At 36.8% G+C, this 25,188-nt stretch overlaps 1 protein-coding gene across 1 annotated transcript; it reads left to right on the forward strand.

The window, feature by feature from the left end:
- On the forward strand, window positions 1-23,820 carry LOC136255792 (netrin receptor DCC-like). The gene is made up of 16 exons (XM_066048685.1): window positions 1-122; window positions 5,043-6,356; window positions 6,465-6,782; window positions 6,835-7,143; window positions 7,830-8,132; window positions 9,297-9,629; window positions 10,027-10,199; window positions 12,363-12,522; window positions 13,974-14,098; window positions 15,700-15,835; window positions 15,898-16,067; window positions 17,192-17,318; window positions 17,377-17,577; window positions 17,625-18,002; window positions 19,423-19,555; window positions 23,521-23,820. The coding sequence occupies exons 1-16, from the start codon at window positions 53-55 to the stop codon at window positions 23,645-23,647; spliced, it is 4,377 nt and encodes a 1,458-aa protein (XP_065904757.1). The 5' UTR covers window positions 1-52; the 3' UTR covers window positions 23,648-23,820.
- Window positions 23,821-25,188: the final 1,368 nt, after the last annotated feature.

Consider the following 25,188-nt stretch of genomic DNA (forward strand, 5'->3'; position numbering starts at 1 on the left):
TGTTCAGTGGGTAGATTCTTGGAAGCGGCAACCCGGCAGTGAGTGTGCGACGATGTGGTGGAACTGGTTATCGCTGGGTCTGATTACAATTTTGTACTACTGTGCATTGTGCCATGGAACAAGTACGTTTGTGTGTATGTACCTTCACGTTTCAACGGTGTGCTGATACGAGGATGGGTGTGTTCCGTAGTACATTCTCCTGCATCACGACCGCACTCTGGTCGAGACGGCTCGTGGGCGCGTCAGTATAAAATTTCGTTGCAGTACGAGTTACCGCTGGAGTTATGGGTCGTAATTCGGTGTGTAAAAGCATAGCCGGATAATATATACCTTAAACCCATTATGGTAAAAGTGCCGCCGGCTACACGTGTGGACAAAAGGGCGGATTCAGACTTTTTAAGTTGGTCTTGAGTTGCAACTTCTTCAGTCTAGCAAATAATTACTCGTCAGCAATGTTTCACTGTTAGATTTAGGCCATTATAAATGCAACTGAAGTCTTTACTGAGATCACTTCAAACGATAATTATTTTAGAGGTGCCTATTGCGTATTTTCAGCTGCAAACAAATCATCCTGTGGAGAGTTCAGCCACAAACAAGTCACCCTGTGGGAAGTTCAGCCACAAACAAGTCACCCTGTAGAGAGTTAAATAACAAACAGATCACCCTGCGGGGAAGATCAGCCACGTTTACAAGGCCAGCTCTGGAGTAGGCCATGGCTCACTCAACATTTTTAAAACTAGTCAATTTGACTAGTAGCTATATGAATATCATAGTAGCCAGTACAAGAAGCCATACAAATATGAGTGCAAGTCTGCTGCTTCTTTTAAAACTTCACTCAAAACTTCTTGTAAATTATATAAAACACTAGTCTGTAGTGCATGAAATGGGTTAGAGGACTTACTTTATACCAGTCTCTCAAACATGGAATATTGGGGTAGGTAAAAACAGTGGACCCGGGACCAGGGGACCTGACTCTTCTTGGAATTTTATACCCTTCACAATATTCTATGCTTATACTAGGTACCTTTGCAAGTAGACTTGCATGATTAATCCACTTTTTCCCTCATCATGGTGTCTTACACAATGTTTAAACCAATTAGAAGTTATAAGTGCCTCTGAAAAAAGTGTCTGAAGCTGTAGGCCACTTGCCTGCTCATAATAAGCATACTAATCTACTATTTCGACTCCCTACTAAAGTTTAGAGCATAACCTAAGATGACATAACAGTTGTAATGAAGACAAAGATTGGTGAGAATTAGTTCAAAATTGTGTACTCCAACTGTTGAACGGCGTAGGGAACCTAATACTCATCTCTACAACCAGAGTTCAAGTATTCCACCATGCTTTCCCTACAAAGCATCTAGAAACCACCAAGAGATCAAGAACAGAACCAAGAGAAGGATTTACAATTGGGTGGGAGCTGGTTGTTCCACTATTAAATACTGTAGAGTCCTAAAATGACCACTGTGTGTTTAATTATCTAGCAGTTTATGTGTGCATTTTTGCTCATACAATATGAGATGTGACATGCTGAAATTTTTCCTGGATGTTGGTTAGATCTTCATAAATATACAGGATTTATTTTTTTCAGATTTTTGCGAAGTTCCAGTGTGAGGCCATGACCAGTCATTGAACCATTGTCCAATAATTGAAACACACAAGTATATGGAGTTTTGGTGATTGAGCCATGGTTCTGAACATAGTTACTTTGACTTTACACATTTTCGGATGTTACTGGTCAGGGGAAGCACCTTTTGACACCCAACTTGGTACATTGGAAGACGAAATCAAGTGGAATACATCTGCCAAAAATCATGTTCCAGGAATATTCAGATGAGAAAGGATGAGCGGCAGGAGTAAATATTCGATGAATTGGTTGCTTATGCTAGAGAGTGCGGCTACAATCAAGTCACCCTGTAGAGAGTTCAGCTACAAACAAACCACCCTGTAGAGAGTTCAGCTACAAACAAGTCACCCTATAGATATATAGTTCAGTAATAAACAAGTCACTGTGTAGAGTTCAGCTACAAGCAAGCCACCTGGTACAGATTGCAGCTGCAAACAAATCACTTTGGAGAGTTTAGCTACAAACAAGCCACTCTGTACAGCGTCCAGCTGCAAACAAATTCCAAAGGTTCAGCCACAGACAAACACTACAAACAAATCACCCTTTGGAAAGTTCAGCTATAAAAAGTCACCCTGTAGTGAGCCCTGCTACAAACAAGTCACTCGATGGAGAGATCAGCTACAAATAAGTCATCCTGTAGAGAGTTCAACTACAGAAAACTATAGAGAGCTCTGCTGCAAACAAGACACCTGATAGAGAGTTCAACTACAAACAAATCACCCTGCGGAGAGATCAGCTATGAATAACCTGTGGAGAAGTCAGCCACAAACAAGTCACCTGTAGAGTTCAGCTACAAAAAGGCTCCCAGTAGAGAGTTCAGCTACAAAGTCACCCAGTACCAGTGGTGTTCAGTTGCCAACACGTCACTGTGTTAGCAACAAGAAAGTCACCCTGTATAGATTTCAGCTGCAAACAAGTCACCCTGTGGAAAGTTCAGCCACAAACAAGTCACCCTGTTAAGAGATTACTTACAAACAAGCTACAATGTAGAAAGTTCAGCTGCAAACAAACTCCAATTTGAAAGGTTCAGCTACAAACAAGTTACCCCTACAAACAAATCAGAGTTCATCTACAAAAAAACCACCCAGTAGAGCATTTAGCTTCACCATGTAGAATTAAACAAGTCACCCTGAAAAGATTCCAGCTACAAAAAATTCACAGCTAACTGGCACAAGAAAACTTCTTAAGAAAACTACTTAAATTGCATATGTGCAAAAGATACCTAATACCATTTGTGACCGTCTCAGCAAAAACCTGACTTGTTCGCACTTTTAAAAAAATTTTTTTATTCACTCAACAATATCAGTAGTGTCCAAGGAATGGACCACCAAAGTTTCAGCCTTCTGTGGTGTGTAGTTTTGGAATTATAACGATAGACAGTAGGAAGAGCAAGATCATCGATTTGTACAGCGACTATTATACTGATAATAAACTACAGGCACTTACATTCGCAGCCATACCTTCCATTTGGATTAGTCTACAATGTTGCTATTTGGCTTAAAACGTTCACCATGGATCAGCACAGCAGCCAAGGTATAGTATTAGCCCTGTAGATACTTGCGCATATGGGTATGTAGGCGGTCTGGTAGAAAAAATGATGACAATCTTGTTTACGTTTACTGCATCGTACACAAACGCACATGACACGCATATCGTTGGAGCTAGAGAAACGACACAAAGATTTTCGAACTCTCCATGAACAGGCGAATAAGATGGTATATAGTTTTAATTGATTTGAGTCTTCCTTTTTTGAGTACTGGCCCGATAAAAACTTGCATAGTTTTTTTTGTAGCATGCGTAATTTTATGAATTATTTTTAAATTCCGATTTTCTCAATACGCATGCTTGTGCGAACAAGTCGGGTTTTTGCTGAGACGGTCACATTTACTAATTCATTTGAAAAGTCTGTACATATTAAATGCCAGTTACAATAGGAAAACTAAGTGCATGTCATTCCATATTATTCAAGTGCATGAAATGCCGTAAATGTACTATTATACTGGGGCTACTTAATAGCCATTTTGTTTTCAGCTCACACATAATTAGGCACCCCTTCTAATATTGATAAGTACACCATAGATAAGTTGTATACCAATAATGGTGCTTTAATCCACCCAGTAACAATATTTTGCCAATCTATCCCACTACTTACTAATAGATTATCTTGATTTTTCAACACAAAATTACGCACTGTTTAGGTACAATAATTATTTTAAAATGCCAGTATAATTTATAATCCTCCCATACCTATTAAATCTGAGATTATGCTGGCATAACCACTGCATCCCTAAGTACTAGAAATTTTAAATTTGCATATGAATTTGAATAGTAATGAAACAAGGGATTTCATCTATGTACATCTGCAGCCATAATTTAATTTCTACTTCAGTCATTGCTGTACTATTGATTGTACTTGTACAGTATTTCCCTTGTTTCTTTATGTATGTATATAATTCCTGCTCAAACTACGTTTCTGTAATTTATAACCAGTCATGACTATCAGTACTAAAATGAATACAGCAAATACTCAGATACTTGTTAAGATCATGTGATCCAACTTACATGATGCATTTTTCATTAGATTGTGGCATCATGAAATCTGTGTATGCATCATTGTTGTAACTTGAAAAACTTGCAAACTACGTATGATGCTAAGTATGGCTACATGTAGTTACATAGCCTTCTTGAGTATGTACTCAATTGTTATCAATGAAGAGTACTGAAATACTAAAAAAATCATTTTAGCTCTGGACTTTATCCACCATGACATCATGAGCACAAGATAGCCGCGTTATTTGGGGTACCAATGTACAGGCACTTATGGAGAAATTGTTTTGATTGATCATATTTCACTCGTAAAGAAAGATACTGACCAGTAACCAACAGGTATGGGTAAAACATAACAAAAACCATTGCAAACAAGCGTTATCTCGAAAAATTTCCACCATGAGTTACAAATCGTTTATTGTGTTGTCTTGTACCCATACCTGTTGCTTAGAGCTCGATATCTCCTTCACTGGCTGAAATATTATTGATCAAAACAATTTCTCCATAGGCGTCTGTACATTAGTACCCCAAATAACTCGGCCATCTTGTGCTCGTGACGTCATTGTGGATAGAGTTCATTACATATGAAATAAAAGTCACAGTTGGAAGCTCATCCTTCATTGTACATCTGTAATGCTTTTCCCATATGAAGCAATGTAAAGGAAGAGTGGTTTATATAGTTAGCAATATTATTATACAAGCAGTTGGAGCAAAGAGAATAGACTATAGACAATTGTAGCTGCTTATCAGATTAAATTAGGAGGGAAAGCTGAGTAGGCTAAAATGTATATGGTGTCACAAGTTGCTATGTAATACATATGACACATAAGATACATACATGTGAGATATATATCTATCTTGTATATAGCCACTAGATATGCTACTTTCTATGTTAGCTACATTGACATTTGGGGAGATGGCATTCCATCATTGTTACTGATGACTACTGAAACTCAACCAGTTTCATATATGATTGAAGCTCCAGCAATACAGTTTTATCAGAATGGTACTATGGTTAATGGTGCTGAAGTGGTCGTTAACTTTCCTCAGGAAGTTATAGTGTCACTATTTACTAATGCAACTAAGGGGATTTATGTAACGACAAGCAGTTATGAAGTAACAGTAATAGGTCAAAACCTAGTTGAAACTCCAAATTATGTATCTGCTGATACATTCTTTGTTCTCCCATTTATTAGCTCATGTGACAATGTTTTTGTATACTATAGAATGTCGGTAGACTCAAATAGTCGTGTTAGTATGATACTATTGATTGGCATAGAGAATGATACAACAGTGACAGTATTTCCTTATTATGATATATTAGTAAGAGCAGAGGGTGTCATGAGACATGTAATTGGACATGCAGAATATACTTTTAATCTAAGTAGACTAAATACTGCAATTATGGGAGATAGTTATGCTTCTGACTTCAATGTAGCTGGGATTAAGGTTGTTACAAACAAACCAGTGGCAGTATTTAGTGGTCACAATTGTGCTGTAATACCAAACAATTTTGCTGGTTGTGATTATCTGATAGAGCAAATACCACCCACCTCATTATGGGGTAGAGTATATTATACTGCACCATTAGCTACTAGAAGGTCATATACTATTAAGATTTTAGCTACTTTTAACTTCACTGTTGTTGATATTTACTGTAACAATTCAAAGGAATCTAATTCCATTGGTGATGGAGAAATTATTAAAAGAACATATAGTTATCAAGAACATTGTGCTATTTATTCAAATAAGGAAGTATTTGTAGCACAGTTTAGCCATGGACAAAATGATGACAATGTCACTGGTGATCCAATGATGACCACAGTACCTGCCACAATACATTACACTAACAAATTTCTTTTTTCTACCATCCACTATCCAAATTATTCACACTATGTTAACATCATAGTATTAGCACAGTATCATCAACCTGACATGATGTACGTGAAATCAGGAGGAGTGAACAAGTCACTAGACACACTGGATTATTATTGGGCACCAATTAAAGTTAACGATGTCATTGAAGCATATGCTACATATGTGACTATATCAAAGGGTGTGGTGGAGGTCATCCATACTAACAAATTAGCATTGATGACAACAATAGTGTACGGGTTTGCCAGATATAAAGGCTATGGTCATCCTGGTGGATTCTGCATTCAAAAATTGCATGACCCAACAGGTACGTATGAGGTATGACCCATATTTGCAATGTAACATTGTTAATGTACACATAGTGATAGCAGTTGGCTTAAAATCTTTATAAACAGGTGTTTTGTTGCCCTTGTAGTGATTCCTCCATCTATAAGTATAACTGCTACTGGTAACCGGACTGTTGGTCAGCCACTAGCACTAGAGTGTACTGCAATTGATGTGGACTGTGGCACCGCCAGTGCAGAATTTGTGTGGTCTACTGGTGGAATACAGCTGAAACAAATCGAAGGGACTGATATTTGCTTTAGATATGGTAACTCATCAGTGTGTACAGACACATACAATATCTCAGCATTGAGCACAAGTGATGATGATAGTGCATATGATTGTGACATTGTTATCTATCACAGCCCACCAGTAACAGCCTCTGGTAGCATCAGTTTAAACTTGGATGGTATGACTACAGGGCATATGGTGCATTTATAATGTTTGTTTCTGGTACATAGTTCCTACTCCATTTATCACTACATATGCTCATGCATCCACCATGGTGGGTTTTACCCAGCTAGTTGGGTGCAGAGCTACCACAGTTAGAGGAGTGGAGTTGAATGCAGTGCAGTTCAGCTGGATGGGTCCTACAGGGAATACTCTTATCAATAACACTAGAGTGGCAATCCTACCCAAACGTCAACATCAGAACAATTTCTCTAGTGAGGTTTTGTTTGATTACCTTAGAGAGGGAGATCAAGGTGTATACACATGTACTGTGGTTATACTGAATGCTAGAGTATCAGCATCTTTAAATACTCTTCCAAGTGAGTTGGCACATATAATTGAATGTAAAATGCAATATGATGATTATACATATGTGATTGGGCTTGCAAAAACAGGGCATGTGGGTACAAACTTTACAGGTCATCACCCATCACTTTACAGGTCATATCTCAGTGCTGGAACAGAATATTTGCACACTGTAATTTCATCATAACGCCAGTTAAATGCTTACTAAGAGCTGAAAATAGCCTTGCCATAGCATAATGGTACAAAAAGGTATGAGTGATGAAAATTGGAAAAGGCAGACAAAAATCATGTGCCCACATGCCCTATTTTTGCAGGCCCGGTCACATATTTAATCAGTAGATAAATAATGTTCATTACATGCTTGAATGCATTTCTAATTGATTTTTGTGTCTCAAAATTGTTTGCTGAGACTGTGTTTATTGCAAAATAAATCACACCAGTGATGTACATGTACACATGGTGTGTGTGTTTTTGCTGATGTTGTCCTGATTGAAGAGCTTGCTAGCCTACAGAATTATCTTGCTAGCCTACAGAATTATATTGCTAGCCTACAGAATTGTATTGCTAGCCTACAGAATTATCTTGCTAGCCTACAGAATTATATTGCTAGCCTACAGAATTGTATTGCTAGCCTACAGAATTATATTGCTATATTACACTGTACAACTATTATTATGTCAGTCTTTTCTCAATATAATAGTTCTAAAACCTCAAGTAACCATAGAAGCTCTGGGACCTCAGACAGCAGGTCAACCACTAACACTAGCCTGCCATGTGATTGTATCTAGAAGTATTATCAGCAGTGTGGACATTACATGGAGCAGGGATGGTACTATACTTTCAATGACAATAGGAGCAATTGGTGTAAACCTTTTGTATACATCCTATTACAACATCTCACTATTGACCACTAATGATACTGGGAAGGTGTATGAATGTGATGTGGTGATTAACAGTAGTCCCCCAGTTGTACAAAATGAAACCTTTGAACTGAAAGTGAATGGTATGATTGTTATAAGGCATAGGATTGGAAGTATTTATGTGTAATGTCACGTGTTGTACAATTGTGACATAATTATGTAGGCATAAATGTAATAATGTAAATGGTACTATAGGAATTGACATGAGAAAAGTTTAATGCCACAAAATATTACGCAATATGTAGATAACATAAGTGTACAACATGGGAATAAAAATAATCATTTTTTCTAGCACAATGAACAGCTTATTAATTTTGTTAATCTTTAATGTCTTATATCAAGTAATGACTATGCTTACAAAAACTGAGCATGTGGGTGCATACAAGTATGAAGGTGTTACTACATTGTAAAAAAACACATGCAACACACATCCCGATTGCGACAAGAATGAAATATATTCGTACTCTTCCAGTGAAGGAGATGATGGCTAAATAGCTTTGAGATGTGTGTGAACTATGTGAGATGATTGCACATACAGTGTATATCCTGTCATGTGACTAGGTATACGCAATTTGCATCCACTATCCTTGTTGTTCACAAGCTCTGGCACATTTTTGGCACTGCTACGTCAACATTCTAAGGATGAATCTATTTTGCTTTTTCCTCCTGTTTTTTCTTTCCAGTAATTCTTTTATCTTTCACCTATTAATATGCTCCATATTTTACTCCAGAATTGTATATTTTGCTCAGCACTACTCTTTGTAAATTGACCATTTCTAAATGCAAAGCCCACAATTTCACCTTAAAGTGACTGTTCTATTAGAGTATCTCAAGCAGCACTTTCTCTTACCATAATAAAGCAAAAAACTAGCTAATATTGCTTAATGTGACTGTTCTGTCTCTATCACCATTTTCTCTTCCTGTAACAATTAACTATGTATTGTTGATATTAAATCATTTATGACTGTTCTATTAGAGTGTCTCAATCTTTTGTGCAATTTTATGACAAAAAATGCACCTATTATGCCAGCATTTACTCATTGCTTTTGCCCACCCATTATGTTGCAAAAGTGATGCTTCCCTAGTTTTATTCCATGCTGAACCAAAGTTGTGTGGAATTTATATATAAAGTTATGACAAACTTTTCAAGCTATATCTTATAATCCATTTATCATATGGAATAATGTACATGTATGTATTGTATATATAATGTGCGGCATCTCTAATGGAGTGTGATTTCATCTTAGTTTCTAAGGTACCACTTAGTGTATCACAGTCAACCAACTATCCTGTCAGTGGACAACCATACAACCTCACGTGCACGGCCGCAGCCTATTTTGTACCACCTTCTCTGATAATGTTAAACTGGGTAGAATATGGGTCTTCATCACAGTATATGGAAATACCACAATCATCACGAGTGATGTTGTCAGATCTGATCACTAATGGATCACAGATCATGAGGACAGTGACATTTTTACCACTTCTCAGGAGTGATGCAGGAGAATATCTTTGTACTGTGGTAGTACTTGGAAATACTGATGCCTATAATACCCATCATGTTGTGATATCGGCTAATGGTGTGTAAATAATAATATGTACATATGCTGGGATTACGATAATAAATGAAATACAGTAGGAGTGTATATCCACAAAAATAGTTTGTTGTAAAAAAGGTGCTTCCATTAGGGGATGGTAGATAAAAGATATGTATCTAATGTGTACAACTACTGTGCTGTATGGTTACAAAAGGTTGAAATTTGATGTTTAACATAGACTTGTGTTCAACATTCAGTCTCTTTAATTTGGATAGTCCTTTGACTGCCTTTTCTCAACATTAAGTACGTATACATACGTCTGTTATTTAAGCATTGTCATTTTGTATAGTAAGGATTGTTTATGACAAACTGACAAAATTTGTCCCCAAAACTAAATTAAATGTATTAGTAGTGATATGTAGCTTATGTTCTTCAATAGTGCCTACCGTAACTGCCAACATATCTCCAACACTGTTTACTGGTGATTCAGGAGAAGATGCTGTTGAGTTGTTGTGTACAGTTGTAGTGATGGAAGACATTATAAAAGCACTGTACCAGTTTGCTTGGACAAAAGATGGAAATTCTCTAGATTTATCACACAACAGGATACAGGTATTATATATGCATGTGATAAAAGTTTGGTGCATGTACATATAACGTTGTGTTATTTGTCTAGTTTGTGGCCAAATTGTGAGTTTTTATGCATGTGCTTGCGCATGCGGTGTCTGTTTGCTTGTGTTGTCAGTTCATATCAATTAGCATGCCGTACATTCTTTTACTGTTAAGTAGAAAATATTGCTTGCAGGTGATTGATTATAGATCGTAGAAAAAAGTAGTGAAACAAATGAAGGTTGCCTACACCTGAAGATATACTAGTAGTGAATATACAATCCCTAATCTGCATAGAAATTGAATATCTACTAGTATCATCTGCAGGCATAGGTAACCTTCCTTGTGTTTTTTTTTCTGTGATGCCTGACCGAACTTAAAATTCCTAATTTTCCATGTATTAGTATTTATCAAATTCACAGCAGACTTTAGGTAATACCTAAATTCGCCTTTATACACTCTTTATCTGTGCCAAATTCAAGTCATTTGAGTTATGCATGTGTGTTTACATTAACATTACCTTGGTAACTTGCTATAAATACATATGGGAATATAAGATAGCACTTAGGTTCATCCAGTTCAGGGGTCAACAATTTACTACTAGAAAATATCAGTTTTCTAATTACAAAAAAATTAAGCATTTAACCATGTTATACTTGAGCATGGAAATATGCTTCAAATTATGAAACAAGGTAAGGGGTGGTCCACAATTTTCTACTTTTTCGCGAGCGTACAAACCGTATGCTAGGGAGGAGGGGGTAAAATCGCATGTATGCTTTTAAAAATGTCGATCACGTGAGTTGGCGAGAAATCCGAATATAGTGATAAGGCTCTAGTAGTAAACTTCTACTGCTACTTATTCAGTGTCCAGTTATAAACGGTGGACTAAAGCGAGCTGATGCTGTTAATGCATGGGCCCAAGCCAACACATGATTGGACAAAATTGTGCTTCGGCAAACTCTGGAAAACAGTGTAGCTAAGGTTAGCTACCAATGAAAAGAAGCTTTATAAGCTAAAGGAAAGATAAAGCTCATTGAATCTACAGATAAGACGGTTATCAGCATGATAACACATACTACAGGCTTATATACTTTTATAACAGCACTTACTTTTCTTTCTCTTTAGTCTTAGCCTAGCAATTAACACTGATAAACGGTTACAACTGAATAGCTTGTAGCTACACTGCTTGTTGCTTTTGTTTTCTACCTGCAGAAGGTGTTGTTGTGGGTTTAGGAATACTGTTGGGTATGGGAGGCTGGATTATGTGGGTACCAATTTGTTTACACTACATAGTTGTGGTAGTTGTGGGTTGCCTAGCTATAGAGAAAACCCGTCTCTGCAAAATGTACCCATGTCTCCTGACTCCAGTCCACCTCAAACTACAGTGAATACCCAACAAACTAGTACTACTGTTGCTACTGCCAGTGTTGGGATGATTTAGTATGAACACATTGAAGATAGCCAAGAACTGTTTCTATGATGTGTATGTACACATTTGCAAATGTGCATCAGGTACTAATGCCTGCTGTGCGTAGGAATGTTTCTTTCAGGGTATCAGCTTCCAAAGCATCAAAATGATAAGATGCCTAAAAGACAAAACAAATATATAAACACGAATTTTGCAATATTAAAAAGTATCCATGTGTTTGTTCTGCTATACAATACATCCATGCGTCAACATTTATACAGTACGCTTTGGGCTGGGGGGGAGGGGGTTAGAAAAAAAGAGTTCTCTTTATACGCTCGCGAAAAAGCAGAAAATTCTGGACCACCCCTAAGCAAATCATCTGTATTTGCTGTGTGGTAGACATAACTTAGATGGTAGCTTAGTTGTTGTAGTTAATTGCTCTCATGGAGGGTAAGTCCACAGTTTATCCCCTCACAGGTGTGGAATGTTACAGGTTACCCACAGGAAATCATCTATAGCCAGTATTATATTAAAACACGCTTGGTTTGTGCTGCTAAATCTGCATATAATGTAAGTAATCTGCTTGCTGTTGTGCCACGGGGATTGAGCTGCCCTCAATATGTAACATCAAAATCAAGCACGAACACTGTCGTAAGCATCTTGATCAAAGTAATTACACATTTTAAATTTATTTATTGGCCTATAATATTTCATCGTCCAAATGTATTTTACTGACTCGCTCTTCACTTGTTTTGCAGATCACGAATAGCAATGCATTGTCTTCATCATTCTATATTGACTCTGCTGATGCCAATGCTCTACTGGATAATGGTGTGTACACTTGTTATGTCAGAGTTACCATTGCTGGGGTAGATAGCTTTGTGTATTCTTCTGGCCAATCAGTAGTGTCACTTAGAGGTATATTTGTGATGTGTAGTATGTTTACCTGTGTTGTGTGTAGTATATTTGTGTATAACATGTGTGGAATTATCAACTGGGTTTGATCATTTGTGGCGTAACTCAACATTGGTATGTCCTATCAATTTCCAATTTTTCACCATTCTCTTTATCTCTCCTTTGGTTATCCCATAATCATGGTTACATGAACATTTCCACTGACATTGTACTGAGACCGTGTTAATAACCAATATAATCTACCATCCAGGTCTATTATTGGCCAGCTACATATGTGATCCAGTCTAGGAAACCAGCCTTATCGCCTATTTGAAAGTATCAAGAAATGCCGTTTTTCAGTATTCAGTGTGTTGTAGCTCACCAATGGTAGAAGCTGCGTGTACCAAATTTTCACACATTTTACAACAATTTATTACCTTCAAAAGTATCCACAATAGAAGTAAGCAACACTTAAATTTCCTTTTTAGGTAATTTTTGACTCAACGTTGACTCTACCAGGCGAGCGCTAAAAAGGGTGGGAGACAGGGTCCAGAGGCAGGCAAGGGACAGTTTAAAAAGATTACAGAGGAAGGCGTAGGGATGAATTAGGCCAAGTTATGAACCATTCAGGGCTCACAACTGGCTAAAATGAAAGGAAATTTACAGCACAGGTCTTTATTCAACACCATGAAGCTGTACAGCCACACAGAGCCATCCCCTATCTGGCCAGAGCTCCATTTGAGCCCCAGACTGCTTGTATGGATCACCACTGTGCTTGGGAAAAGCAGCCAGCATAAGCAGACCACTAAAGTCTAGCTGATTTTGATTATGAAATTTGATAGTTTATTCACGTAGCCTTGTGTTCTTGGTGAAATCCAATCTGTTGACATGGGCGATAAGACTGATTTTCCCAGATCCAGTCACATATACATTTTCAGTGCAAATATTATTGACCACTTAGTTATTGCTGGCTGTGAGAGCAAACTCTAATGTAATGCACTTTTTGTGTCAAATCAAAAGTCCATTACTTTTGCCTAAAGCAGCAGTTATTATTCAACCATATATGTGCCAGGTATTTACTATAATTACATATAACAACATGCATGATTGTATTCCAAGAAATGTTTGTGGTTGACTAGTCATTGTTCTTACTGATTAGCTGTACAGTAACAGCAAGTATAATAAAATCTCTTTCCTTGTTCTCAAATGAGCACATTGGTGAGTGTATTCTTTCTTCCAGTTGTCAAGAGTCCCTTCCACACCCTGTCTTTACCCTGTGAAAAGTGAATATGAACACATAAACTACAAAGGAACGTGGTAATAACATTTACAGAAATACAGGGTTGATAATTGGTATTGCAAGATTGATAATTGGCCATTTATGCCTGTGTATATAATTTAGTGTCTGTAAACTGTAGCAATGTACTGTGCCATACACCACATGTATATTTATGTATGGTACTGTTATTGTGTAGTTCACAACAACTTTAGAGCAGTCAATATTAAATCCACTAGTATTGTATTCCAATGGGATGCTCCAGCATTTGTAGTGGTCAGCCAATACAGCATCATGTGCACTAACATGGAGTACAGTTTTACTGTGAGTATTAACAAAAATACATTATATGCACATTATGTGTACTGTAATTGTGATCCAAAAAATATTACACACATTTTTTCTACCATTGTAACAAGAGTAACTTCTAGTACTCTAATAGAACAGTCATTTAGTTGTTTGATTAATATTTAATGGTTTGGTAAATACCTTGTTTTGCAAATAACTGAGGTCTTATGACGGAATTACGTATCTGTACTGTGTACAGGCCTATGTTTAACATGTCAGCATAATAAAAAGCGTAATAGGCTGGAGTGCTATGCCAGCATAATGATATTAGGTGGATACTTGAAACTATGAAGTTTAATTCCAAGAAAATAATATACTTTCTAATAGAGTAGTCCATAGAAACTGCAATAGAGCACTCAAATACATTGTACATAGTTCCTTAGATCAATACTCTCTAATAGAACAGTCACTTTGTAGTGAAATACTCTAATAGAGTATCCACTGATTTCACTGATTAAAATGTTCCAGGATAATTGTAAGAAATGTTGATAACTAGGAACATACAACAAACATAATGGGAACACTGAAGAGCATAATAGGTAAAAATTTTGTGAAATTTCTGAAAGTATTTTGGGCAAAATTTTGAGCAAATTTGACTTGGGCCTAACTGTGTACATTAAAAACATAGATAGATATTAAGGGACTGAATAAATTAGAAGCATTGTATATTAGGTTTTCAGGCTTGGAATTGTCACATGATGACAAGTACAGGTTATAAGTGCACCTTCAGTAAACACATATACATTTGTACTCAAACTGGACATTTTGTTTGCTTTATTGTTGTTACTGATATTACAGAAGCACATATGGTACATAAGACATCCCCTTGTATGGCATATAATCATAGTGTCTTATATAAAGCCTGTTTCCCACAAAAGTTGTAATTTTACAATACGCTTGTATGTACTGAATGATGTATATTATAACGTGCATTCATGTTATGATGTGGAAAAACTACTTGTTATGTCTATAGTTTATATGTACAGTAACAACCGCTTGTGTTACATCATTTTGTCATCTAATAAGCATGATCTACTGTACTTGATCTCAGTCATGCATCTCCACATTGCTTAAACATGTAAAAGAGATGTAATAGTCAGAACAGTCAACCACTCTTTTATTATTAGAGTCAGATTTTATATCACTTTAAAACTGCAGGGAGCTGGTCTCTAGTGATTAATAAATAACTCTCTAATGAAACACAAAAAGTCATGTTGCTTAAGAACTGTACAGGTTGAATGTGGAGGAAATCTGGGATCCCAGGCTGTGTGGCATTTCAGACACTTGTATAAACTGCAAGTTGTCTGTGGATCAAGTCACCACCTGACATGGGATTTTTTATACATTCAACAGAGTTTTAGAGTCAAGTTCTGACTCCCTGCTATACAGGCTTTCAGTATCCTTCTTTTCAAGTCACTAGTGGGATATAGAGACTAATAAATCAATAACCTGCAAGGAGTCACACTGTTCTGTAGTTTTACTGTCCATCCATTACACTGTTATGTACAGGTGTATACACATCTTGATATACAAAAGAATTGCACATACTAGCAGTTGAAAGTTGACTATGTTTTCAGGTCATCATTTCTAGTACAAGTACAAATGGGACAGTTACTGGACTTACTCCATTCACAACTTACAATTGCAGTATAGTACTATATACTAGATCTACTACCAGTGGCTATCCAATAACAGTAAGGACAGCTGAAACAGGTACATACATGGTTTATTGTGATAGAAGCATTTTCAAAAAGCGTTTTTGTAATTCTTTACAGTTTCTAGTCCACCAATTATCACTTCAGTGGTTGCTGTTGATACACATTCAGTTCGTGTAGACTGGATGATACCTAATAGGGTCAATGGTATTATTACCTATTATACTATCACTTATACCACTGATAATGGAATGGAAAACGACAATATCGTTTTCTTTAATGGACAACCCGTAAGTGCTATTTTAATATGTGACTGGGCCTACAAAAACACACATGCATGTGAAAAATAACTTATAATATTTTTTTTCAAAATTTCATGACTCCTAACAGTTATGTCATTATGCCATGGCTATGCAATTTTCAAGCTTTATTGAACATTTATAGAACTTTGCGTGGGCGAGATCAAAGGAAAAGTGTACTTTAAATTTCATAAAGTACACTCTCAGCCGGCCAACTGCTTCATCGACCACAAAGAGTGCTTTATTGCACCGCAAAGAGTCCTTTATTCGTTCAATAAAGCACTCTTTGCGGTGCAATAAAGCACTCTTTGTGGGAAATAAAGCACAGTTGCCCACGTGCCTTAGTGTAGGCTAATAGCCTACGGGGCTCGCGCCAGTACGACTAATCACCCAAGCCGGTGAAGGCTGATAGCCTCGCCGCACTGAGTGATCAATCACCCCAGCCAATACGAGTTCCACCACTGGATTGCTTTTATAGACATACCTAAATGCTTCGATGATGGGTGGGAGAAGGTAATGTTGCTGTTACGTTTGTTAATGTAAACGGACAAGTCCTGGAGATATCACGGAAATACTTCACCATGTGACTCACAATAGAATCGATTGTGGGTTGCGAGCAAAACCTGCCAAAAGACGCGATGAATGTCTACTATGCCAAACTATGGTGAAATACGCGTGAGTTACTTTGTTAAACTAGTTTGTGTGCGTTCAGGCTGCTAATAGTTCGTGCAACGCTTGTTAATTACGAGTCCTAGTGTATGGTGAAGCTACACGACTAGAAAGTTCCATAAATCATTTAAAGCATAGCCTTGCTCGTGCTATATGAAAAATAAAGTACTCGGCGCTTGGCCTCGATGCTAATAAAGCACTCGGCTTCGCCTCGTGCTTTATTAGCATCTCGGCCGCGCGCCTCGTACTTTATTTTTCATATAGCACTCGCGGCTATACTTTAACATATACTTAATTGGGTCAAGTCACTGAAATGAATTATTTTAATTTGTCTCTGAAATATGGGCTGTTGTGTGACAAGGTGTAGTTTGTACTCACATGAACAGTTTTTGCAGGCCCAGTTGCATAGTATTATGCTGATTTTTTAGTGTAGCGTTTCATGACAGATGCAGTATTATATCATTACTGGACTTAGCCATCCCTACCAACTTGTAACAGTGACCATCAATGCTACCAATGGAGGAGGGACTAGTAATTCTAGTAATGTAGTAACTGGAAGGACGGCTGAAGCAGGTACTGAATAGTACATTGTCAATTAGAATTTGCAGTTTGATTTAAAACCTTTTCACAGTTCCAGGGATAGTAAAGATTTATAATACTACTAGTTTTCCTGATGGTACAAGCGCTGCTATAGTGTGGTACCAACCTAAACAGCCAAATGGAATAATAACAGGCTACCAACTCATTTATTCCGTGTACAATGACTCTGCAATGATTATGACAAGTAATGTTCCAGTAAACTCCACTAGGAAACACATAATCAAAAATTTAAGTAAGTAATGCAATTGTATTATACTGAATCTATATTTGTATACGCAGCACCAGGTGTGCCATATCAAGTACAGGTGGTAGCATTCACAAGTGTTGGAAGAGGAGCACTCAATGATTATGTGACTTTCTTCAGTAAAGAACTGTACCCATTAAAGTCTCCTGAAAATGTGAACGTTATACGACTTAGAATGTCCTCAATCAATGTCACTTGGGATCCTGTTAGCCTTTTTGAAGCTCGAGGGTTTCCTAAGTACACTGTGGTTCTATATGTTGGTAATTTTACTGAGAAGGTGTCTACTGAAACAATTGAGACATCTAATGTTTTTGCTGTGTTCAAACACTTACAAGCCGGTACAGTATATACTATGGTTGTTAGTGTAGCAACCGATGGATCAACAACTCCTTTGCAAAGCAGTCCAATAATTGGTTAGTGCTGTTGGTCTATAATACAGTGTAATGAGTGTTACTTTGTCACCGTGCATTTTACAATACAGTGTTGTATCATAGTTTACTAAAATAAATAGCATTTACACTGGAGGAATTCTGCTGTTATCATACAGTACGATAGTACTGTATAGTAGGGACAGCGAAGGTGTGGGCATGGCCTGTGATATAATATAACCCAAAAACCTGTCTCGATTTTTCCTCACAACAACGTGACAGTATTGGTTGGGTAAAATCAAACCCAAAAGTGTCTTCAGGTCAACCCAAAATGTTTCTGTCAAGTTGCTACAACTTTTGTACTCAACAAAAATTTCTAATGCATGCCTGCCTGCCTGCCACCTTCAGTCAAGCGTAGCGGAAAACTGCAGCCCTAATTCTTTCACAGAAACACTTCTAATTCAATGAAGAAAATTCCTTTGGTATATTGATAAACATACAATGCTTGCACCATTGTCTTGCCTTTTATCCTTCTTTACCATGGCCATCAGTCAAGGTTCTACTGCTGATAGTGTTAATAGACTACAGTAGGGCTTCTATCTATGGGTGTATATTGCATCAAACTATTCGAATACTTGTGGTTAGTTTAGCATTGCACCAAACTATTTGAACACACGTGGCTTGGTGGTTTTCAGAGTTGGTAGTTGATATTGATTAGTGAGAGCAACTCACAGCGAACTAGCCACATGTAAGTCAGTTTAGTAACAGCATTAAAATCATGAATCCACGTCCGTTGTTGTCTGCAGGCTTATGTAGAGCCATGCCCTATAATGAATTGTTATTGTATGAGTCATAATCTAGTATATGGTGCTGTGATTATCTCTATATAATATAAACAGTGACTGGTTTTGTGAAAAGCAGGCTATTTAGTGGTTATGAGCTTGCAAAAAAGTTCACAAACAAGTATAAGGAAAATTAGGAATTGTAAATTAGAGTAGGGACAATGTACGTACAGTACTGCAATAAAAAGTACTGAGACAAGCTGGATCAGAGTAGTATATAACGTCCAAATACTGTAACACAATAAGAAGTGAATATCCCTACTGTGCTACACTCAAAATGCACAATAGGGATTATATTCACTTCTTACTGTTTTACAGTATTTGGACATTACGTACTACTCCAATCCAGTTTGTTTCAGTACTTTTTATTGCAGTAGTATGCACTGTCCTCACTCCAGTAAGTTTTCTTATACTTGTATAAATATGATTTGCCAGTGCTCATTTATAAGGCTGTAAAAATTATTGAATTTTTAAGTCAATTACTTGAGTACTTCATAATTGCACCTACACGTATGCAATTCACTAGTAACATTAAGCACTTTCATTGCACAAATTGTCAAGGTTAGACTAAGGAGTTTCTGATAGAGTCAGTCATTATTGTGTTCTTTTTTGTTTGGTTACAGTTCCAATAGTTGATGCTGAAAGTGAAGGAGGTGGCAGCCAAAGTGTTGATGGTTTACTTATTGGTGGAGTTATTGGTGGTTTACTAGTTGTATCAATAGTGGCGGTGACTGTTTCTTTATTTTTGTGGTACAGGTGAGAACTTAATCATCAGATTAACAGTCATGTAATTACACCGATGTTCAGTAGTAGTGGTGTAGTGATTTAGAGATCATTTCAACTGTATACCACACAAAAAGTAGTAGTTTTGACATCCTGAACAGTTTAATGTTAACATTTGCTTGTTTTATTATAATTACTACTTTTATAAGTACAGTAACGTTTGCACAAAATGCTATAGTGTCTCTATCAGGACACATGATAGTGTGTCGTGTGGCCAAGTACAGCTAGTGTGGACGCGCGACAGACAAGTGTATATTTGACATGAACCAAGAATATGCTGTTTTCATGCATTCATTGCTCAATAGTGCCTGAATGGAAATTAACCAGTTTTGTTGTCTAAACTCCCTTGAACTAGGGCACTTCCTATTCCACATTTGAGCTGAATCCGCTCAGCCACCACTGAGATAAGCGCCTTCAAATTTGTCTTATTTTCTTTGTATTTTTCTTCTTACGTAAATTTCCTTTTCACACACTTTAGAAACATTGTAATAACTTGTGTGTGCTTTAGTCGATTTACTTCCAATTTGGAGGGCAGTAAGAACATAATGCAACGCATGTACAGCCCAATTTTCATACTGATCAAACTAAGAATAACAGAATTATGCATGATTTTGAAAATCACAGACTGAAGCGATTTGTTGTCTTGCCTACAAAGTAAGGTCTGTACATAAAGTTACTAAGATCATAGTGCAAACCTTTTGTGGTTTGAAAGTACTGAGAGTATTGGCTAAGGAGATATAAAGCACCATTCTGGCACTGCTGTCAGTTTTTCACCTCATTTAATTTATACATTATAAATGAAAGTTCCAGTTTAGCACAATAGAATGATAACTTGTAGATCTATCAGGGGAAATTCTAGAACATTCTATATGCGTTGTATTGAAGTGCTCAGAAAAATGTGTGTTCTAAGTACTACAAAAATTATAAAAATAGTCATGCGGCCAAGTACAGCCAGTGTGGGCAGATGACATACTCGTTTTACGGAACCAGAAAATGCCATTTTCATCTATCCGTTGCTGTGAGACCCTTCGATATGCAACAGCTAATAACAAGGATGGAGCTCATGTAGACATTTCTGCTTAAGGATTCTGGGGAGGTAATTCAATTAATGCACCTTCATATTGTGGTACCCAAGTCACTGAGTATCCTCCACACTTTATTGACATTTTGAACATGAGAAACAACAGAAATATGAACAACATATTAGAGATGGGTTCTTTAACCCCACTATTTTCAATGTTAAGGGGTGGCAAGGGTCATGCTGCTGCTTTATTTTACAGAAGACTTATTTTCCTTGTCTCTCTTCACAAGGAGTTATCATATAGTTCTGTGATGTCATGGCTGTGTTGCAGGATTAGTTATGCTTTGCTATGATGTGTTTGAGAGGAGCTAGATCACATCAGAGCTGTCCACTTTCACTAGGGCACTTGACCTTACACTAACTGAGGGTCAGGTGGCTCTAGCTCATATATATTGATTGAAATTCGATCTTAGTATTTGTCTAGCACTTTTAACATCTTTAGTGTTAGGGGTGGTGGAAAGGGGTGCTGGTAACCTCGGGAATAATAATAATAAAAGAAATTTTCATGTATCCGTAGCTTTATAGTGCTTGAATGATATAATTAATAATTTCTGCTGTGGAAGCTTTCTCAGCATAGGGAATCTCCCATTCCTAATTTGAGTCGAATCTGCTCAGCTATCATTGGGGGTATACATGCCTTCAAAATCCATCTTATTTCAGTTCTTCATATAGTCATACAGTCTTCGACGATTCCTGTAGTAAAGGGAAAAGTTGAAAAGAATTATCAAAGCCAACCATAAGCTGGCTTTGGAACTTGCAATTACAAGAAGTGATATCTGCACAAAAACAGCCAATCTGTGAAAAAAAGTGTGGCCTTAAAAATCCTGGGCGATAAAAGTTGTGAAATCAAAGGTGGCAGCCAACAAATGGCTGCAACAACGTTAACGCTAGTAAATTTTAATAATATATGCATTGTTAAAATTTATTAGTATTAACATCATTGCAACCATTTTTTGACCGCCACCTTTGATTTCACAACTTTTTATCACCCAAGCTTTTTAAGGCTGCACCTTTTTCACTGGTTGGCTGTTTTTGTGCAGATGCACCTTACATGACTCAGACTGTATCTTGCCCTTGATAAATACTATAAAATTGCTCTATATCATACGGGTAGTACAGTGCTCCTTCCATTATCTGAATTCATTGAGCCTTGAGATAATCGAAAAGTTTGGATAATAGAAGTCCATTAATTTTTATACAGAACTCCATTCAAACACTCTAATAGAACGTACATCTTTGTTAAATACTCTAATAGAACAGTCCTTTTCACTGTTCGGATAACGGAATGTTCAGATAATTGATTACCAGAAAATAGAGCACTACCGTATTGTATATGCATAGAGGTTTGCACTTTCTCACAAATAAGTGTTGACCAGAGACTGGCCTCACAACAATTTCATGGTGCCTTGGCAGTATTGGTTAGGTATAACCAAGTCCAAAAATGCTTTCAATGCAACCTGAAATTCTTCCAATAGGACAAAATTTAAAACTTTCAGTATGATTTTATGCTGACTGACTTACTAATTTTCAGACGGTTGTAACTTCATAACGGTAAAGGCTACAGGTGATATACAGCCTGTATTGTTTCAACCCAACAGGTGCCTTTTGACATACATGCAAAGCAGATATCATGGACTTACCTTTCTCCTCTGTTGTGCCTCCATTTCTCTTTGCTGACAGCAAAAGGTGTTGATTTACAGCAATGCACGATGGCTTAACTACATTTGTAACAGCATGTTTTCTGTATAGTGTGACTAGATTGATTGCAGAAGGGCTTCTCATACTTTTCTTTTTTTAACACTATGTGTAATGGGCTTAACATAGCTTAAAACGAAGTGAAATTGCCACTTCACTTTTCAATGATAGTTGGGCATGCATTCATATTGAAAGATTAAATTTGATGCCATTCTTTCTTCTGTTGCTGTATGTGCAGGTTAACCTATGTTGCAGAAAATTAGACTAGTGGACATTTACTCCCTAATTCAGTTAGGGGTATAGACATAAGAATTGAAGAATTACAGTACATTGCCGCTAGAATATTTTCAGGTGTAAGAGACCTCCCTTGTTTCAATGTTACATACTTTTTATTTCTATGATCCCTAACCAAACTTAAATTACTATTCCTAATTTTTCCATAACTATTATGCACTCAGACGCCAAAAATTTCCAAGCTAGTAAAAAGAAGAAACTGCATGTATACAAGTAAGGATGGCTAGGAAGTAAAGTGTATTTGGCCTGACTGCTATGTAAGCTTGTATAGGCACACTCTGATAATGTTGGCAGTTACATAGAATTTTATACTCAGCATTCATTATTTTTTTGTCAAACTATGCGCAAGTAGAGATACAAGAATATGAAGATGTCAATTCAGTGTAGCTTTGCACGGCCAAATGCTACATTATTATATAAGCCAACTAGCTATATAATAGCTATAGCAGTTTGCTTTCTATTTAGTTAGCTGGATACATGTATATAACCACAACATTATCACAACTGCATCTATATACAGTATATGATAACTACAAGCGCTCAGGTAATATTACATACAGAAGACACTGGTCAACTGTCCAGGAATAGCCATGTCTCTAGCTTAATGTTCCAGTAGCCATTCTAAAAATCTCAGAGTGTTCAATTCCCTGTAATGGGTAGAAATCCACCCATGCACGGAAAGCAAACTATGTATGCTACTGAGTGATACACACTGCAGTGATACACACTCAGTGTAGATGTTGTACAAATGTGGTATGGCTATGCAAGCATGGTTAATAGTCAGTTTCATTATTGTGTACATACAATTAATCAACCATTTTAGTGTATGAAAAAATTGAGACTGCTTTGTTTCATTATCTATTAATAGATCAAGAAAGAGAGGATCATTTCAGCCACTGCCAATTATTCAAATGCAGCATCTAACATCTTCAAACGAACATGTATCACAGAAGAAAAGTGTTATTCTGCTAAATCAAATGGATGACGAATTATAGAACTACACAATTGATGTATAAATGCAATACCGGCACCATTATACACATGAGTATAGTGTTAAGCAAGGAGTTTTTATACGCATGAAAGTTTTGTCTTTTATTAAGTTATTTGTATGCAGTATTTAGTTAAGCATACTGGTACAATTTATAATATGAACATCATTAACTCGAAACATTGAGAAATTCACCATCAATAATGTGACCAAGGGTCTTCCACACACATCCAACCAAACAAACTTGAAATCCACAACTTTGTATCAGAGTAACAAAAAGTCATACAAATCAACTTTTCCCCCATACATAGCTATGTTATTGCTTACTGCTGCCCAAGTCATCAGCTTATTTCAGTCTGAGCAATGTTGGTAATATTAATGTGTGTGGAAGACCCCTCTTTGCAAGTTACAACTACAACTTTTGTTGATAATCAATGCATACTACTAAACAATAATCACATGAGGTAACCTTCATTGCAACTTTTATCAAGAAGCCCTTATCGCATTGTAGTGTGAGGGAAACTGTCCAACTAAGATTGCTAGCGCTGCTGAAATAAAATTAATAGTGTGAATGAGCAAAGCTGGTTGACTACTTTTGTAGTCATTACATCACTTGATCATGATAATTATATAATTTTTTTTATGCAGTGAAATAGTTTATCACTTCTAGATTGTTGATTGAGCTATAGGGTGCTAGGTTGTTAGTCAATTGTCCTAGGCATTAAGCACTGACTTATATTCTACAAGAATTTCATAGCAATGAATATTTATTTGTCAATGACATGTCACAAAAGGCATAAGCCTATACAGGGTGCTTCCCCACAAAAATTACATATAACTACCAAACAAACAACTACAAAAACAAAGAAACACACAAACAATAAGATTAAAGTTACAGAAAATTAATTAGAATTTAAAAACAAAAAAAACGGTTTCAGTTTTAGCTTAAAATGATTAACAGAAGTTGTCAACACATCAAAAGGGATTGAATTCCATGGAATTGACAAAAAAATGAATGGCAGAAAGCATTGATGGAGGAGCGGGCTATTCAGAGGAGGATAAACAACGAAGTGTCAAAGGGTGAGACCGAGTTGGAAAATCAAAATAATCAGAAAACTTGATTGGAGTATATAAGTTTATTTGAAATAGCGTATAATAACAAACATAAGTACGTCTTTGCTCCAAGATGGCCATCAACATTCAAATACTTTAACTGGTAAACAGTTGCTCACACATGCACACTGTGCTGCAGTGCTAAAAACACCAACTTAGTATAGTATGCTCAATTTTAAGCATCATGCAGCCTATATACTTTTCATTTTACCCAGGGGGGCACGTGCCCCCTCCCCTTAAAGAAAATTGCATATATACAAGATCGAGATACTCTAATAGAGTAGTCAATCACTCTAATAAAGCAGTCACGGTGTTCATGATATGAGGCAATGTAGCTTAACTATTAAGCTATAAATAAGGATCTCTATAAGTATCTACATTTGTAAAGGACAATCATTCTTGAATTGCGACCTTTTCTTTTTTGCTCTTCAACTT

Source organism: Dysidea avara, chromosome 5, assembly GCF_963678975.1.
Source record: "Dysidea avara chromosome 5, odDysAvar1.4, whole genome shotgun sequence".
NCBI lineage: Eukaryota > Metazoa > Porifera > Demospongiae > Dictyoceratida > Dysideidae > Dysidea > Dysidea avara.

What these genes read in the sequence shown, in the direction of transcription:
- LOC136255792 (XM_066048685.1), top strand. Translation starts at nt 53, where the DNA reads ATGTGGTGGAACTGGTTATCGCTGGGTCTGATTACAATTTTGTACTAC. An exon ending in ACATGGAGTACAGTTTTACT is followed by an intron (nt 14,099 to 15,699) that starts GTGAGTATTAAC and finishes CTATGTTTTCAG; the next exon opens with GTCATCATTTCTAGTACAAG. An exon ending in TCTTTATTTTTGTGGTACAG is followed by an intron (nt 19,556 to 23,520) that starts GTGAGAACTTAA and finishes ATCTATTAATAG; the next exon opens with ATCAAGAAAGAGAGGATCAT.